This window comes from Tursiops truncatus, chromosome 2 (genome assembly GCF_011762595.2).
Source record: "Tursiops truncatus isolate mTurTru1 chromosome 2, mTurTru1.mat.Y, whole genome shotgun sequence".
Lineage (NCBI taxonomy): Eukaryota > Metazoa > Chordata > Mammalia > Artiodactyla > Delphinidae > Tursiops > Tursiops truncatus.
Genome location: NC_047035.1, coordinates 113,312,553 through 113,330,254, shown reverse-complemented (window position 1 = coordinate 113,330,254; position 17,702 = coordinate 113,312,553). Strand labels below are relative to the sequence as shown.

Sequence of the window (17,702 nt, the reverse complement as noted above, 5' to 3'; positions counted from 1 at the left end):
TGAAGGCAGAAAATGCAACGGAATTGTTCTGCTGATTGCAGGGGCGGAGGGACAAAGTGGGGAGACAGTGCCAGGGTTAAACGGAGTCATACCAAGGTTTGTGTCCTCTCTGAGCCTCAGCTTTTTTCAACTATAAATGGGATGACTGGTCCCCCTGTCAGATTAATCTGATGGTTAAATAACAATACACATTCAGTGCTCAGTTCACTGCCTGGTGTATCAAGTGCCTGAGATACGTTAATATTTTATAAATTATTATTTTCTAGGTCTTCTGGATCTGTCTTTGAAAAGGAAGAGATTTGTCTGAACTTCATCTTTCCATAAGGAATTAAGAAGTCATGCGGAGCGGGGGTCGGGGGGGGGCTTCCCTGGTGGTGCAGTGGTTAAGGATCCGCCTGCCAATGCAGGGGACACGGGTTCAAGCCCTGGTTCGGGAAGATCCCACATGCTGCGGAGCAACTAAGGCCGTGTGCCACAACTGCTGAGCCTGCACTCTAGAGCCCGCGAGCCACAACTACGGGGCCTGCGTGCCAGCACGCTTAGAGCCCGTGCTCTGCAACAAGAGAAGCCACCGCAATGAGAAGCCCACACTCGTCGCACCTAGAGAAAGCCCGAGCGCAGCAGTGAAGACCCAACACAGCCAAAAATAAAATAAATGAAATAAATTTATTTTTTAAAAAAGTGATGGAGGGACTTCCCTGGTGGCGCAGTGGTTAAGAACCCACCTGCCAATGCAGGGGATAGGGGTTCGATCCTTGGTTCAGGAAGATCCCACATGCTGTGGAGCAACTAAGCCCTTGTGCCACAACTACTGAGCGTGCGTGCCACAACTACTGAAGCTGAAGCCCGCACACCTACAGCCCCTGCTCCATAACCAGAGAAGCCGCCACGATGAGATGCCCACGCACCGCAATGAATAGTAGCCCCCGCTCGCCGCAACTAGAGAAAGCCCTCGCGCAGCAATGAAGACCCAACGCAGCCAAAATTAAATAAATAAATTTATTTAAAAAAAAAAAAAAGAAGTGATGGAGATTCCCCTTCACAAAAAGTGCCTGTGGCTGCCTTGAGTCGAGTTGCATGGAGCTCACCTTTGTTTACAGAGAGGTGAGGAAGGATGAGGAAGAGAAAGATGGGGAGAAGCCATGGGGTGGTGGGATGCCATCTAGAGAGAAGCTGGGTTGTTGAATCCTCTGGGAGATTTTTCACTGGGCTTGGCTTTGTGGCACCTGGACTATGACTCGGAGTGGCAAAACCAGATGGAATTCGAGACCCTGTACTCACTCTTTCAGTGTCTTCAAAGGGAGAACCTTGGCCACATTGTCTTCCTGTTTTTGTTTTTTCACTTTTTTTTTTTTTGAGGTCTAACAATACAGTAAATTGCACAAATCTTAAGTGCATGGCTCAATTAATTTTTATGAATGGATAAATTTACGAAACCACCACCCGGATCAAAATAAAGAACATTTGTAGCACATCAGAAAGCTCCCTCAGGCCCCTTTCCAATCAACCCCAACCCCTGCCGCGGAGGTAACCACTATTCCAGCTTCTACCACCATTGGTTAGTCTTGCCTGTTCTTGAACTTTGTATAAGCAGAACTGGTGCCTGGATGCTTTTGTTCAACGTTTACATCTGTGAAATTTATCCATGTTGCCACATAATATTGATGGTTCATTCCTTTTTATTGCTGTTTTCCATTTTATGAATGTACCACAATTTATTAATCCATCCTATTGTCATTGTACAGTTTGGAGCTATTATGAAAAAAGCTGCTATGAACATTCTTGTCCTATCTTTTGGTGAACATTTCTGCTAGGTACACATACCTACGGGTACAGTTGCTGAATCAAAGGGCAGGCAGATGTTTAGCTTCAGTAGATTGTTTTCCAAAGTGGTTGCACCCATTTTATTTCCACCTCCACTAGTTTTTGAACATATCACAAAGGAGCTTCTCCATTGGAGTATTTCCTATGGTCTTGCGGAAAAAGAGGAGCTCAACACGTTCAGAAGTAATAAACCTCAAAGCCGGTAGGAGCAGGAGCAGTTTCCCAAACCTGAACAGGATAGAGGACACCATCAGTTTGGTTATCAGCTTCTGAGCCCGAGTCCTAGGGACAGTGCCATCCCAGGAGAGGCAGAAGGGGAAGGAGAGGGGAGATGACTGGCGCCCAGGGCGAGTAAGGAGGAGCTTAGAGGAAAGGCCCCATTCACCTACCCCTGACCCACTGTGGCCCTCCTCCAATCTTTAGTTGAGGAGTGTGATGAAAATAGTGAATAAATATCGTTTATTATGTGTAAAGATTATAAAGTGAGAAGTTATATATATATATATATATATATATATTTTTTTTTTTTTTTTTTTTTTTTTTGCCCGTTGCAGAGCACAGGCTCCGGACACACAGGCTCAGCAGCCATGGTTCATGGGCCCAGCCGTTCCGCGGCATGTGGGATCTTCCCAGACCGGGACACGAACCCGTGTCCCCTGCATCGGCAGGCGGACTCTCAACCACTGCGCCACCAGGGAAGCCCGAGAAGTTATTTATATTAATAGTACATGTGAATATATTATTAACTGAATATAATGATTATAATTACATGATGATTAATACCATATATATTTGAATAAGAATATAAATTCCTGGGAATTTCCTGGGGGTCAAGTGGTTAGGACTTGGCGCTTTCACTCATGCGGCCTGGGTTCAATCCCTGGTTGGGGAACTAAGATCCCACAAGCCGCGTGGCACGGCCAAAACATATATATATATATATATATATATATATATGTATATATATATATATATACATATATATATATATATATATATACACACACACATATATATATATATATATATATATATATATAAATTGCCCTCTGTAAGCCACCTAGGATGATAGAGTAGCTAGCCATTAGTGAAAATGTTCTGCAATCGAAACTTAATTTTTGTGGCTGAGATACTCATCCAGAAAAGGAGTAATTGTAGTTTTAAATAAGAAGCATTTGCCAAGGCAGGGGTCCCCAGTGCTGAGAACGTGGATGGTGAAGCTCCAAGAGACGGGGAGGGGCATTAGACCCTCCTTGGGTGGGAGGACTGACAGCTGGGGTCAGTGCCCAGTGTCAAGGAGGCCACATCAAATTGGGGCAGCTCCACACTCAGCTTCTACCACGGAGGTCTACAGGAAGTCTTTCCACCTCCCAATGACCTACTGAACCTGTTTTTCCAAACCAAGGGCTTTCTTTCTCTTGTAAGAGCCAAGCTGGTGGCACTGAGCAGTCGGGCAACCCTCCCTTCTGCTTTTCTGATCTAATCAGTGTCAGGAAGGAGTAACTATAAAGCCAAGTAGAGAAATTGTTTTTCAAACTGCCAGAAGTGGGTCACAACCAGCCTTTTTAAACAATAAACAATTTAAATAATTTAAACAGAAATATCAGAGTAAATCATTCAAAGTGAGGGCAGGTATTATTTGGGGGAACTTTGTTTCAGGGTCTGTGTGTTATTGGGTTATGATGGAAATTGCATTTCTTCCTGGGTGTTGCAGTTTTTAAAAACTGAAACACGCTGGCTTAGAGAACCCCAAATCACTTGCTCAGCACTCAGTTTCTGCCTGTAGTTGATACTGAACCAACTCCAGTAGGAGTGGCAAAGGAAGTGTTAATCAGAATTTTGAAATTTGACACAAAACCAATATGCCCAGACATCTCTGGGAGCTGAGCCCAACAGAAACCTGGTGAAGGAGGGCCACTGGTGCCTGAATGTCTGTGATGACTGTTCTTAGGGTGCTGTGTTGAGCCTTAGGGACACGTTCTACCTATGCTCACCAATAGCAGAAATCTTTCTGTGTGATGGGTATAGTCCTTATACCTTTGACTCTTTCTAAAAGAAAATTACCTCTTCTTTAGATGATTTCTCAGATTACAGGGGATTCGAGGGTGCCCGTGTTAGCTTACTTCTTCAGAGAGAACTGCTGGGGGCCCAAGAGAATGCAGAAAATATGGTCTAAAATAGCCAATAGGTTCCTGGAGTCCAAGTGGTCCAATCTTGCTGAAGCTCCGTTGGATCTGCTGGTGCCGGGGCGAGCCGGGCAGTCCCAGAGCACTGGCTCCTGCCCCACTATCGCTGCAATCACAGTCTCAGCTGGCAGCCACTGTCCTCCAAACCCAGCCAGGGCAGGGCTATTGTCCATGCACACGGCTTGTGCAAATGCATCCCTGTCAGATGTCCCGCTGCACCTCCAACAGGCCTCATGTTCCCTCAAAACTCTTTTCCTCCTGACTTTCCTTTTTATTTCTTGACTACCTCGTCTCCCAAATAGCTCTTCTTCCCCTCGTTCCTTATATCCACTCAAGTGCCAAGTCTGACCCATCCCATCTCCCAGTGGCTCCCGCATCTGTCATTGCCTTTCCACTCCCAAAGAGCAGAAACTCCACGGCTCCCCTGGATCATGGCAATGTCTGCTTCCCTCCCTGGTTGGATGCTCTGTACTCACTGCCATGCCCCTGCATGAAGCCCAGCTCTGTGTACAACACTCTCCCGCTCAAAAGCCTGCAGTGGCTCCTCTCTGCCTAGCAGATCAGATTTGGCCTTTGGCTGGCCTGCACAGGCTGATGCCAGAGAGCCATTCTGGCTTAGCCTGCCACCTTCTCAGTGGCAGCGATCTCTTATACCTTCCAAACTGGGCTCCTGACCTAAGAACACATGCATATTCGCCTCTCTCTCTCTCCCCACCTTGGTGAATGATGATTTCTCTCCTTATACACCTTATCCTTCCTCCAAGTCCAGCCCTGCCTCCAGCTCTGCTTGGCACCCCATCTCCCAGTGGGTCTCTGTCTCCTGCAGACACATGCAGCCCTCAAGACCAGCCCTCAACTGCAGCGTGGTCACTGTGCTGGGCACCCCTAGGAGACAGCAAGTTTGCCTTATGCACATTTTGGTCCCTACTCCCGGGCCTGGTGCTGTGCCTGGCACTCAGTAGGTGTCAGCCACGGGCCGGTTGTACTGAGACCCTTGTGCCGTCTAAACAGTGCAGCCCTGAGATGGTGTCAGAGAGGTGGGCAGGGGGATGGCGAGATGAAGGGAGAGATGGGCAGGGAGGCACGTGCGCGGGTCACCTCACAGGCTGGCTGGGATGGTGGGCCTTGCTGTGCTGGCTCAGCATCACCTGGGACTGGTCCTGCAAGGCCTCCACATGCTCAGGATCCTTCAGGCCCCGCGTTTCTGGAGAGAAGCGGCAGCAGTGAGCTTCTCTCTCAGCCCCTCCTCCCCCGTCACAGTCAGCCAGGGCCTCAGGAGGCGTGAGCCCAGCCCTGCAGCCATCCATCCCCTCCTGCCCCCAGGGAAGAAGTCTGCACACATCTGCGTCTATGTGGGGCCATGGAGGGAAAGTGAGAGGCAGAAGGAAGTCACCAGAAGTCCCTTTCTTCACCCCCAACCACTCTCCTCTAAGGCTTGGGCAAAGACTCAGCTACCTGGTTTGAAGAGGACCAGGGCCTTCATGCAGGCGAACTCCGTGGGGTCCACCGCCAGTGCCCGGAACCTTGAAATGGTTTCCTGCAGGATTCGAGTCTCTGCACTGGCCAGTGCCAGCCGGCCCTGAGAGCTGCCACCAGCAGAGGCCTCAGGCGGGGCCAGCAGGGGGCAGCTGTCCAGGGGCAGAGACCACTGGATGGCTCCGAGGAGGAAGAGTTCACTCCATGCCTCTTCCAGCAGGATCACCTGTGCCCAGAGAGAGGGCGAGGGTTATGACTGATACACAGCTCCTCTGGCTCAGCCTGGAACCTCTGCCACCTTCTCGGGTGTCCTAGGAAACGAAGGGCTGGTCCCGGGTGCCCAGAACATTCTGACCTCTGCCTGACATCAACCAGGGCTCCAGAGCTCTGGGACTTGGCACCATCTGGCCCAGATGCCTCAGCTTCAAGATACTCTGTGGGCTCCATCCAAAGCTGCAAGTGGGACACACAGGAAATCCTGGAGCTGTGAGAAGCTGGGTAGCCTCAGGGACTCCCCACCAGCATCCTAAGTTAGGCATCCTCAGCCTGGCTTCTGAGCTGCTTCATCCAAGCCACTGGCTGAGGACTCAGATTCTCAGTGTGCCTCTCTTCCTGGATCTGTCATGACAGGTCCCCTCGCTCATGAGAAGCCCAGAGGGCTGGTCTAGCGGAGAAGAGGCAGGGCTGAAATGCAAGCCCTGAAGTCAGGGGCATTTGTGTTCCAAGGGAGCCCAGGTTTGCCCACTGATGCTGTTTAGGGTGTGCAGACCACCCTGTGACAAACAGAGCATCTGTAGGGCCCGAGGGCTTGTCTAGGAGGAAAGAAGACCCAGAGGGGCACAGACACTGTCTTCAAATCCCTGGTCCCCGTGTGTCCCTGGCCATCACTTTCCCCTGGGTGATGACCCTGACCATCATTGCTGCCCAGAGAGTCAGATCCCTGAGACTGGTGTCCCTGACCATCACTGACTCTGAGGCATGGGTGTCCCCAGCCGTCACCATCCCCAAGCCACATGCACCGCCAATCATCACCTGCACAAGGAGGTATGTGCCCCCAGCCCGGCGGACTCTTGTGAGCCCCCTGACGGGTATACCTGATCCCGGAAGGGCAGGTTGGAGAACACGGGCAGGTTCTTGGCCCACTTGACAGCCATGAAGAGGAGGCGAGCTGACGTCTCATGGATGCTGTCCAGGCCCCAGGGGGAGGAGGAGGAGTATGGGGACGAGGGGAACTCGGGGTCATTGCTGGTGACATCAATATTCTCATCAGCTGTTGGAGGAGGAGGCTGTGCATCAGCCCCTGCTCCGAGGTAGGCGGCAGGGGCTCCTCAGGGGCCCAGGTGTGGGATGAAGGCAGGACCCGGGAGCTCAGCTCTCCTCCCACTTACCATCCTCCGGCTCCAGCTTAGTGCAGGTTTCGGCCGTTATCAGGCTGGCCATGAAGTGGTGGTGGCCTGGAGGTGTGAGGGCCCGGGGCCCCAGGGCTCTGGCTGCAGACACAGGTGTAGGGCCCCGCGGGCTGGGCCCCGCTGGGGTCGGGGGAGCCACCAGGGGCTCCAGCCAGGGCTCCGTGTCTGACTCCACGCGGTCCATTCGGACCTGGGCGGTGCTTCGTGGCTGGCGCTCATTCTGCACGGCTGGGGAGACAGGGAGGGTTAGGACGCCCCACGGGTCGCACGCCCCCTTCTCTTCCGCCACGCCTCTCCGGGTGGTCTCCCGACTCACCGTCCTGGTTCATGCCCGCCTGCAAGCACTTCTTCAGCCGGCAGGCCTGGCACTGGTTGCGGTGGGCCTTGTCCACCGGGCACATCCCTGCCCCCACCTGGCACCTGTGGGCGGAGGGGAACCCCCCCAGGGAGTCAGGGTCCCGCCCAGGCCCTGGGCCGGGGGTTTCGGACATGTTTGCCACAGCTCCTTCTTCCCTGAATGTCCTCCGTCCCTCCCAGGCCCCTTCAGGGGCTGGAGGGCGGCGGGGCGCTGCCCCGCCTCACCTGTAGATGAGCCGCCGCCTCACGCTCCTCTTGAAGAAGCCGCTGCAGCCGTTGCAGGCGTAGATGCCGTAGTGCTTCCCGCTGCTGCTGTCCCCACACACGCGGCACTGGAGCGAGGGCCCTGCGCCTGAGGGGCAGCCGCGCTGGGTGGGGACTGGCCCAGGGCTGCTCACATCCCCCCTCCCGTCTCCTCAGGGGCCCCTACGCCCTCCTTGCTTCCTCGTCCTCAGCGTCCACCCGCCTTTAGACACGCCTGTGTCTCTCCCATCTGGAAGAGTGTCTCGCGTATCACACCCCCTCAGCCCTCCTCCTCCCCCTTCTCTCTCCATGGCCAGTTCTCAACAAGAGGACACTCTCTGCCCCACCTCCCGTTCCCTCTCTCTGCAGGTGGCTTCAGGCTCCTTCATGCAAAAAAGCAATCTTGGCACCACTGCTACGGACCTCTGCTCCCACCCCCTGAGGGCCCTTCTCTCTCCTTTCCTCCCCCATCCGCTCAGCTGTCCTGTCTGATCCCCGTGTTTCTAGGATTCTGGGTTTGCCAGCAGGTTCCCTCACACTTGCCCACAGTCCTTGGGGCTCGGTCTGAGTCGCTCCGGCTCCTTTCACGGTCCCTGCAAACCTCTGACCCACACTCCACTCTCCAAGGGTCCAGACCCTCCTACGTCCAGGAAAGCCATACCTGTCAGCTCCTCCCCCAGGCCCCACCTGCCTGGAGACTCCTTCCTGGAGGCAGGCACAGCTGTTGGCGCCGCCGCAGCCATGTTGGAGCTCATGGGCGCTGTCGGCCTGGTCCTGGCTGGTCCCAGGGCAGCCTCCGCCTTCCTGCCTAAGAGGCCTCAGGATCGCTGAGCCGGGCCCAGCCTCTGCCTCCCTCTCTGATCCTCTGTCTCTCTGTCGGTGCCCCCGTCTCTTGTCTATCTCTACTTCTCCCTCTGTCTCTGTCTCCTTGTCGCTCCTCTCTGTGCTCCTGCCTCCTGGCCCCTCTGTCTAAACTCAGGAGCTGCCCCAACTTCCCCTCAGAGCAGCAGCTCTGGCTTGGGGGGATTTCTCCCGGGGCAGCACTGGAGGCAGCTTATGATCCTCTTAATCTTTACTGTCTCCGCAGGGGATCAACCAGCCACACCTGCAGCATTACCAAGGTGCCCCCGGGAGCCGCTCGGGCCTGCTGCGCCCACACCGGCTCCCAGGATGCTCAGCGTCTCCGGGTCCCTGTGCTCTCAAGCTGATCAAATCGTGGAGGGAGGTGTGGACTCCACTGGCCCCGGGACCATAGGGGTCTGGGGACAAGTGTGTGGCTGAGATGTGTGTGTGCCTGGGTGTGGCTCCACATACAGGGTGCTCACTGTGGGCACTGCTCTCTGCCCCGGCGCTTCTCACCTAATCCCTTCATAAGGGATGGCTTGGGGCCCAGGATTTGAGGGTCGGGGCACTCCTGGAAGGCTAGCAGCCCCCAGACGCCCAGCACAGAGGCAGCTCCCATCGCATGTGGAAATGGGTCCAAGGTAGGGTCTGAGGCCGCCTTGCAGGTGGGGTCTGGGCCCCCCGTGGAGGGTCTCCTGCAGGACTGGAGGGGGTGAGGACACAGCCCCTGAGCCTGGCTATGGGCTCTCAGGCGGCCTCCCAGCCCTTCCCTGACTTGTCCTCACAGTTGCAGGCAGGCTGGTCCCTTAGTGTCCCCAGATCCAGTCTTCCCAGCTCGAACCCAGTGACGGTTCTGAGCTGAGGAGGTGGGAGGAGGCGTTTGTGTTTCCTTTGACCCCGAGGGTGGTTGGAGACAGCCAAGACAGACCCAAGTTCAAATCCCTGCTGCCTCACAGCCAGCCACACGTCCCTGAGCAAGTGCTTTAACCCGTCTGAGCTTCAGTCTCCAGTAAAAAGGGGTGACAGAAGTACCTGCCTTGGAGGGTAGCTGGGGAAGCTAAGTCAGATGATCCTCAAAGCATTCCAGGGCCTGGCACTTAGCACTTAGTAGGCATGTAATAAATGATGGGGGCTGTTATTCTGATTGCCTCTCAGGGCTGTGGAGAAGATCCCAGAGGAAGCCTTGGCAAACAGCCATTCCTTTCCCGACCCCTTGGCCCCCATCCCCATTCCCACCCCACGCCCAGGCCGCCGCAGAAAGGCCCATGTTGGTCTGGAGGGGACCACACATCCTCAGCAGAACTGGGCTCACCTCTGGGTGAGCCTGGGGCAGGGCTTGGCCCAGCCTTAGAGCCTGAGGGAGAGGAGGGACAGTGTGAAACTTCTGGAAGGAATCATGGAGTTAAGGGGACAGAGGGGGCGGTGCAGTGCCCTTCTGTAAGTGGGGTTAACCCTCCCTGTGACAGAGAAGCACTACTGGGGATTTGGAAAGTCAGCTTGAGGGGCTTTGCAGGGTAATCCGCTTTCTGGGGCCTCAGAAGATCGAGGCCACTGAGCTGAGGCCCCTCACCTGGGCTTCTCTGCCTCTGTCCTCGCCCTCACCACTCTGCTGATGGGCAGGCCCTCGGGACCTTCCATGGCCAAGGTGTCTTGCTCCAGCTAACCTCCAAATCCAAGGGCGTCTCCTTGAACTCGATTGACCCATCCCTCCTTCCCGAAGCTCATCTCTTCCATTCTTCTGGAACTATCTTAACTGTCTTCCTCCCGCTCTGAACTCCTGAGCACCTCCAGGGCCCCAGCAGACCTTTCCACTCTCCCCGCTTGGGTAAACTTGCACACCTTTGCGGCTTCCACGACCACTTCACATCAGATCCTTGCCTCCGTCTCTGCCCCGAGCTTCCACCCACAGATACCCCCGGACCAACTCCACACGCCCCCAACCAACCCATCCCCAACTTCTCCGCAAAGAGATGCTCCCTGAAGCCCCGGGATTGAGAGACAGCCTGGGGCACCCTGTGCGGTAGGAAAGTGCCCAAGGCTGAGCTGACGGCCTCTAGTCCTGGAAGCCTGGGCTGAGGGGGATCCGCTGGCAGAGGAGCTAAGAGGGAAAATCGGGATGGCGTGGGTCATGGGAGCAAAGGCTGGGGGAGGATTCAAGGATGGAGGCATCCACCAGGTCAAGTGTCCTTTGAGGTCGTTTGTATCCCCAATAATAAGGATGAGAAAGTAAGCAAGAAGAGTGCTTCCACAAATGCTGGCAATATATCCAAGCCCCACAGCATCCCTATAAGGAGTTATCATTATTACCCTCAACTCACAGATCAGGAAATTGAGTCTCAGAGAGGTTAAGCAATTCCCTTCAGGCCACACAGCTACAGAGTGGTGGAGGAGGTTGGGGATGGAGATGGGGGTTTCAAACTTGTGTCTGATTCCCAGACTCCCGCTTTGTACCACGGTGCACTCCAAGAAGAGTCTGAGCAGTCGCTCTGCTAGGCTTTAGCAACAGGAGGTAGCTGGCGCCTTTGGCCAGAGTCATTCCACACGAAGGGACAGCAGATGGCCCTGGGTTGGTGGTGCTGGTGGGGAGGACCTGGAAGCAGAGCCCTGGGCTGAGAGGAGAAGGAGACAGAGCTAAGGGGTTTGTAGGAAGGGTGACACTGAAGAAAGTTTTATTTTTTATTTATTTATTTTTTCCTGTGGAGGGAGATATTAAAAGAAAAATATTTGAGAACCGAAGTTCCTTTTATAATGGGAGACACAGAGGAGAAAGAGGCAGAGGGAGAGAGAGTAAAGCTGGAGACGGGGTGTGAATCGAATACTGGATCCCTGAAGCAAGCCTGGGGGGTACAGGGCAGAGGTAGAGGGATGGCTTTGGCCTGGAGAGGGGTCGCCGGGAAGGAATGAGAGAACCCAGGGCTTAGGGCAGGCTCCGGGTCAGCGGACCTCCTCTCGGATCCTGGTTTTACATCTTCCTGGCTGTGTGAGCAAATGATTCTGCCTCTCTCTTTGTCTCCTCTCTAAACTAGGTAGGCTAGTGCCCCCGGGGGGGGGGTTGTGGTGGGATCAGAGGAGGTGACACCGCAGGCGTTAGCACAGTCCAAGGTGAGAGGGAGCCAGGCCGGAAGGCAGAGGCTGGGGGGAACACCTTGCACAGGTGAGGTCTGAAGCAGCCACGCTGGGGAAGGGACTCAGGGAGGGACTCTGGGGGAAGCTCTGAGTCCCAGCTGAGAATAAAGACGGTGACAGTCTGGGCAGGTATAGGATTTTCCTTGGAGCCCCCAGCAGGGTGGCAGAGGCTGGGAGGAGGAGGTGGACACCAGGATTGCTCCAAGGCTCGGTTCCTCTGAGCAAGTGCATGGGAAGGACCGCGAGGAAGGAGTTCAAGGCATGGGGAGGAGGTTTCGAGGGGAGAGCTGAGTGAGGAAGCGGAGAAGGAGGGGACTTCTTTCCCCTGGAGGGTCTTTTCTCTGCTGTTCTCCATCTGAGCTGCCCTGCCCCTCCTGCTCTCCCTGCACAATTAATCCCATCCTTCAAGGCCTGTTCAGGGCTCACCTCCTCCAGGTAGTCTGCCCCGACTGCTCTCTTTCTAGAGGCACCTCCAGGGCCAGATATTGTCCTTAATGTTGACCTCATGCCGGGTCAACTTTCTCTCCTCAGTCAGTGGGAGATTCCAAGGTCAGGTTCAGGTTTCAGGCCAGCTGGGCACGTGGATCACAAGACACTTAACGGACAGAAGTCCATTTTTAACTTGTCCTTCTTTTCCTGGTATTCTGGAGTGGGTATAGAATAAAAAATAAATAAATCCATTAGAATAAAAGACACTGACAGTGTTTGACCTGCTTGTTCTTACACTGTTGGTTTTGACTTTATTATGTTGGCTCTCTATGTCATTGCTGGCTCTCCAGCCGAGCTCCTTTCTCATCCTGGCCCTTGGTTCTCTGGCAGTTCAGGCCCAGCCAGAGCTGTGACCGTGCTGGGGAAAAAGATGACAGCCCAGCCGGGCCGGGGGACGGGGTGGGGGGGACCGGGGGACGGGGGGGGGGGGCGGTCTCTCCCGATCTGTGACCACCAGCTGCTGGGGCAGACACCAAAGGATTACTCAGCCCAAAGCCTTGAATCTGCTGACAAAGCCGCCAGAGGCCACCTTATCACTAATACAATTATTCCCCCAGGGGACAGGTCAGCAACTTCCTTCTGACTCCCTGGAAGTCTGGGACCAGGTGGAGGGGGGCTGGGGGGCGGGGGCGGGTGGGGAGATGGGTTCACGATGAAGCCTGCAGAACTGACTTCCCTCCGGACCTTGAAGACCCTACCAGGTAAAGCCGCCTGCTCCAGCCTGTCTGGGGCCTGTCATCCCTGGTGTCATCAGGTTCCAGACCTCAGAGAAGCACTGGGCTCCACCATCGGGGGGAGACAGTGGTTCCTGGGATGACCCAGCTGCCGGTCGGCCTGCTTAGGCTGGGTGGTGTGGCTGTCATTGTGGCAGCCACGGGCTTCTGGTTTGGGGCAAACCTTGTTCAGAGCATGTGGGAACATGTCTTTTGGGATTTCTTTAAAATTCTCTTTTTTCCCCATCCGAGGGTCTTCGCTATCTCTGAGAAAGGATAGCTAGTGACGAGGGCATGGGCTCTGGAGCTCAGGACCCAGCAATTCCACTTCTAGGAAACTCTCTCACAAAGATTTAATTATATGGCTGTTCTCTGTAGTGATTTTAGTAAAACATCCATCTGCAGACAACTGGGTAAATAAAGTATGCTCCATCCCTACAGTGGAATGCTATGCAGCCATTGCTCCCAAGTTCATTTCCAGGGAAATGCGACCACAGTATTTCAACCTCAATCCAGCTGCAAAACAGCACGCACAGTTTGATTTCATGTGTCTCAGAGGAATTTCTGGCCACAGATCACGGGACTCTTTTTCTCCTCGGCAGGACCTGAAGTACTTAATAGTTTCTTTTTCTAGAGCAGTGAGTGGAAGGTTCAGGACTCCAAGGGGCCGACACCAGCAGGAAAGTTTCTCAACAAAGCCTCTTTATCTCCTCTTCAAGATAACACTTAGAAATAATCAGATATTCCCTGCGCAGTTTCCCAGCTCTTGGCTGCTGAAGTCTCTCTCCTAGAATCGTTTCAAAGGTCTGAGAGGAACAGGAGAGGCTCCCAGCCCCATCCGAGGATAAGTAGGCAAAAGGCAGGCCGTGCAGGACACATCCGATCTGCTGCTGCATGCTGGGGACCTGTGGGGAGACTCCCCTCCTCCATGGCCCTCCATGTCGTGATGACTGACAGTGAACGACGTCTGTTTTGTTTTGTTGGGTTATTTTTGCCGTACGCGGGCCTCTCACTGCTGTGGCCTCTCCCGTTGCAGAGCACAGGCTCCGGATACGCAGGCTCAGCGGCCATGGCTTACGGGCCCAGCCGCTCCGCGGCATGTGGGATCTTCCCGGACCGGGGCACAAACCCGTGTCCCCTGCATCGGCAGGCGAACTCTCAACCACTGCGCCACCAGAGAAGCCCACGACGTCTGTTTTAACCTCTCCTTCTCCCCGGTGCTCGGAGAGGTGGGCTTCTCCACCCTTTAGCAGAGCTACGACCAGCAGAAATTCTCACCACACTCAGAAAATTTTGTTTCCTTTGAATGTTTAATAGTGAACATGTGTTACCATTTAATCAGGCTAAAGCAAAGGTCTTTTCAGTTTTTAAAAAAGAGCTAATTTGAAGTAAATATTACCAATAATAATAATAATCAGAGGAAATATTTATGAAGAAATGGTTCTGTGTTTCAATGTGTGTGAATGAAAAGCTTCTCATGTTCTGGGTTTCTCTCCCACGTTACCCAAGGGGAAGGCCCAAATCTCTTGCAGCGGCTCAGGCCGGGCCTTGGCTAATCAGAACAGCTGCAGCCGCAGAGATGGAGGCCTGGTCCTGGACGCGCCCCTTCCTTTTGCTGCGCCTGGTGTCAACCCTTTAGTGCTGGACCCCGGGAAGCTCTGCAGATCAGGGAGGGGCTGGGGCAGTGAGGGCCGGCTGGGACGGGAGCTCTTTGAAAACCAGTAAGGAGGTATGTTAAGTTCAACTACAGGCACAACCATACCAGTGTATTCTAGCTGGCTGACCCTCCGGGTTATAATATTTATTATCTCCTAGAAATGAAACAACCTAAAAGCAGGGTTTTCCTCTTTCTGACTTACTTCACTCTGTATGATGGACTTGAGGACACAGGGAGGGGTAAGGGAAGCTGGGACGAAGTGAGAGAGTGGCATGGACATATATACACTACCAAATGCAAAATAGATAGCTAGTGGGAAGCAGCCACATGGCACAGGGAGATCAGCCCGGTGCTCTGTGACCACCTAGAGGGGTGGGATAGGGAGGGTGGGAGGGAGATGCAAGAGGGAGGGGATATGGGGATATATGTATACATATAGCTGATTCACTTTGTTATACAGCAGAAACTAACACACCATTGTAAAGCAATTACACTCCAATAAAGATGTTAAAAAAAAAAAAGCAGGGTTTTTCAACTTGGGCACGGCTGACATTTTTTTAAATTTATTTTTTTAATTTCTTTATTGGAGTATAATTGCTTTACAATGGTGTGTTAGTTTCTGCTGTATAACAAAGTGAATCAGTTATATGTATACATATTTTCCCAGATATGGCTGACATTTTGAGCCAGATAATTCTTTGTCATGGAGGCTGTCCTGTGCACTGTAGGATGTTTAGCAGCTTCCCTGGCCTCTACCCACTAGATGCCAGTGGCATCCCCTTCTTTCCAATGGTGACAACCAAAAATGTCTTCAGACATTGTCAAATGTCCCCTTGAGGGGCAGACTTGCCCTTGGTGGAGAACCACTGGCCTGAGCCGTGTTATTTCCTGCTTTCCTGGAGACAGGTCACCAATCTGTTTTCACAGATGCAGGAAGCACTTCCCATGACAGATGTCCTGGAGGCGCCCCAGGCCATCAGGCATGTAACATTATCTCCGGTGTCAGTGTCGTGTGTATACAGACTCAGGAACTGTCTGCGAGGATGCTCAAACTCGGCAGTTTTCTCTGAAGGAGAATTTGACTCTTTTATTTGCTTTATATTTTTCTGTGTTGTTTGAATGTTTAATAATGAACATGTGTCATAATTGTAATTAAGATAAAGTTTTTTTGTGTCTTTTTTAAAAAAGATGAGCTAATTTGAAATAAATACGACCTCGAATGATAATAATAATTGGAAATATTTGCTTAAGAAACTGTTACATGCCGGACACAGTTCTATGTGTTTATATGCATGAATTCTCTTAATCCTCACAACACTATCAGATAGACATTATCATTATTATCCTCCTTTCACAGAGAGGTTTAGTGACTTCCCCAAAGTCACACAGCTAGTAGGAGACAGAGCTGGGATTCAAACCCAGGCAGATAAGCTGGTTATTTTAGGAGAATGTATCTGCCCAAGGGTAGGGAGAAAAAAAAATGGGAATACCGTATTAAAATATCACCTTCATACGTTTAATAAAGAAAATCTCCTCCAGACACATTCTGTCTCCAGGTAGATTAAAAGCATAAAGCAGATATTCTAGGCTACGGAAAGTGACTTTGAGTTGGCATTTCTTTTCTCAGTTTTTCTACAAAATGCAGATTCTTAGACTCAAGCTACAATATCACTTATAGAGAAAAGTGAAACGATTACTCTGTAGGAACCTTTGTTTTCTATGTTTGCTTTTAAGGGAAGGGCTCTGGTGCTGCACCATGTATGACTGGGAATTACCTGTAGGTGTGAGTGTGTGTGTGTGTGTGCGCGCGTGTGTGTGTGCGTGGTGAGAATCTGTCTCGTGACTGTGGAGGGCTAACTGAGATGTCGCCACAAAGACTCCAGCTCTGCCTGTGTCTACTGCAGTTTTTTCTTGAAGATCCAGGCAATATCCTGACAACTGCGTGGGCGTAAAGAAATTGCCCAAATTGAACTGTTTAGATGAGCAATGTTCACATGTCACATTTGGCCTACTTTCCTTCCTGACTTCTGCTATTGAAGTTAGCTATGTTTAATGACATTCCTTATTAGCCCCATTTATTAATTTAGTGAAGACAGTAAATTAAGGTAGCAAAAATCCAGTGCCTCTCCACAGAGATGGAGGATATGTTTTTTAGGATGACATTTTAGAAAATGCATATACTCAAAGCAATTCTCCCTAAGGTGAATGGTACAGGAAGGGTCCCGGCGTGGACTGGCTGCTGCCCATCTTTTCAGCCTGGGCTGCAATCTTGCCCCGGCTCCATGCTCTGGCCACAAAGGTCTCCTGCATCCCTGAGTACAGCAAACTCCTCCCCAGAACGCGGGCTTCACATATGCTGTTCCTGCTCCGTTATCTTCAAAGGGGTTTGAAAGACCTGTTCTTTAATGGAGTTTCTTACACAGACACTACACCATGATATGAGATGTCATTTACTACACCATGATATGAGATGTCGTTTTCAGTCACCAGGCATTGGAAATAGCTAAATATATTTTTTTCAGTTAATAAATTATGACACATTTCCCAGATGGCTACTTTTTCTGCCACTGAAAGGGGATTATATGGAAAAATGTTCTGATGAAATAGCAAGGTACAAAATACTACAAACACTATGGTATTTGTATACAAAACCAAAACTAATTCTGTTAAGTCAGAGGCATTCTGGTTGATATATATGAAATTAAATTTAATATATTTAATAGAAATTATTTTTATTTAATAAAAGTAAATAATGTTATTTAATAGAATTATTAAATTATAAAATGTTTATTAAAATATATTTAATATATTTAATGGAAAAATAGTCTTTAAAATAAATTAGCATTATGATTTTACTGATCTCATATTGTTATACTGTTTCTTCAGCATAAAGAATGGTCAATTCTTTATTTATTTATTTACCTAGTTACTTATTTATTTAATAATCTCCATCCAATGGTAACTTTTAAGTCTGTTGACCTATTATTTTACTCCCAGACACAATCTTAAGGTGAGACTCCCGAATAAGACATTGAAATTTAAAATAAGTATTCTGGAGTTCCGAAATTATTTTGAAAATAAAATGTTTACAGACAAATACACACATTTATAATACATTAAGTAATTGTTTTTAATTTGGTTTGTTCTGAAAATGGTATTGTGGTTATGTTTAATAAAAGACAATCTTTATAACTGTTAGAATCATATTCTGAGGTATTTACCAGAGAAGTGATTCAATGTCTTGGATTTGCTTTTTAAAGATTCCAGCAAAAAAACCCAAAAACTGGAAGTTTGTACTCTTTGACTAACATCTCCCCTTTTCCTTCACCCCCAAGCCCCTGGAAAGCACCATTTTACTCTCTGTTTCTACAAGTTTGGC

General features: G+C 51.2%; 1 protein-coding gene across 1 annotated transcript; it reads right to left on the bottom strand.

Annotated features, from left to right (window-relative positions):
* Nucleotides 1-1,919: 1,919 nt before the first annotated feature.
* Nucleotides 1,920-8,284, bottom strand: NR2E3 (nuclear receptor subfamily 2 group E member 3). The gene is made up of 8 exons (XM_033852619.2): nt 8,157-8,284; nt 7,478-7,604; nt 7,212-7,315; nt 6,875-7,123; nt 6,581-6,756; nt 5,466-5,712; nt 5,109-5,214; nt 1,920-2,052 (listed from the first exon to the last, which is right to left on the bottom strand). Exons 1-8 carry the CDS (start codon nt 8,248-8,250, stop codon nt 1,920-1,922), a joined length of 1,236 nt encoding a protein of 411 aa, XP_033708510.1. The 5' UTR covers nt 8,251-8,284.
* Between the last annotated feature and the right edge of the window lie 9,418 nt (nt 8,285-17,702).

What these genes read in the sequence shown, in the direction of transcription:
- NR2E3 (XM_033852619.2), bottom strand. Translation starts at nt 8,250, where the DNA reads ATGAGCTCCAACATGGCTGCGGCGGCGCCAACAGCTGTGCCTGCCTCC. An exon ending in CCTGGGGGAGGAGCTGACAG is followed by an intron (nt 7,605 to 8,156) that starts GTATGGCTTTCC and finishes GCTGCCCCTCAG; the next exon opens with GCGCAGGGCCCTCGCTCCAG. An exon ending in CCTGGTCCTCTTCAAACCAG is followed by an intron (nt 5,215 to 5,465) that starts GTAGCTGAGTCT and finishes GCTTCTCTCCAG; the next exon opens with AAACGCGGGGCCTGAAGGAT.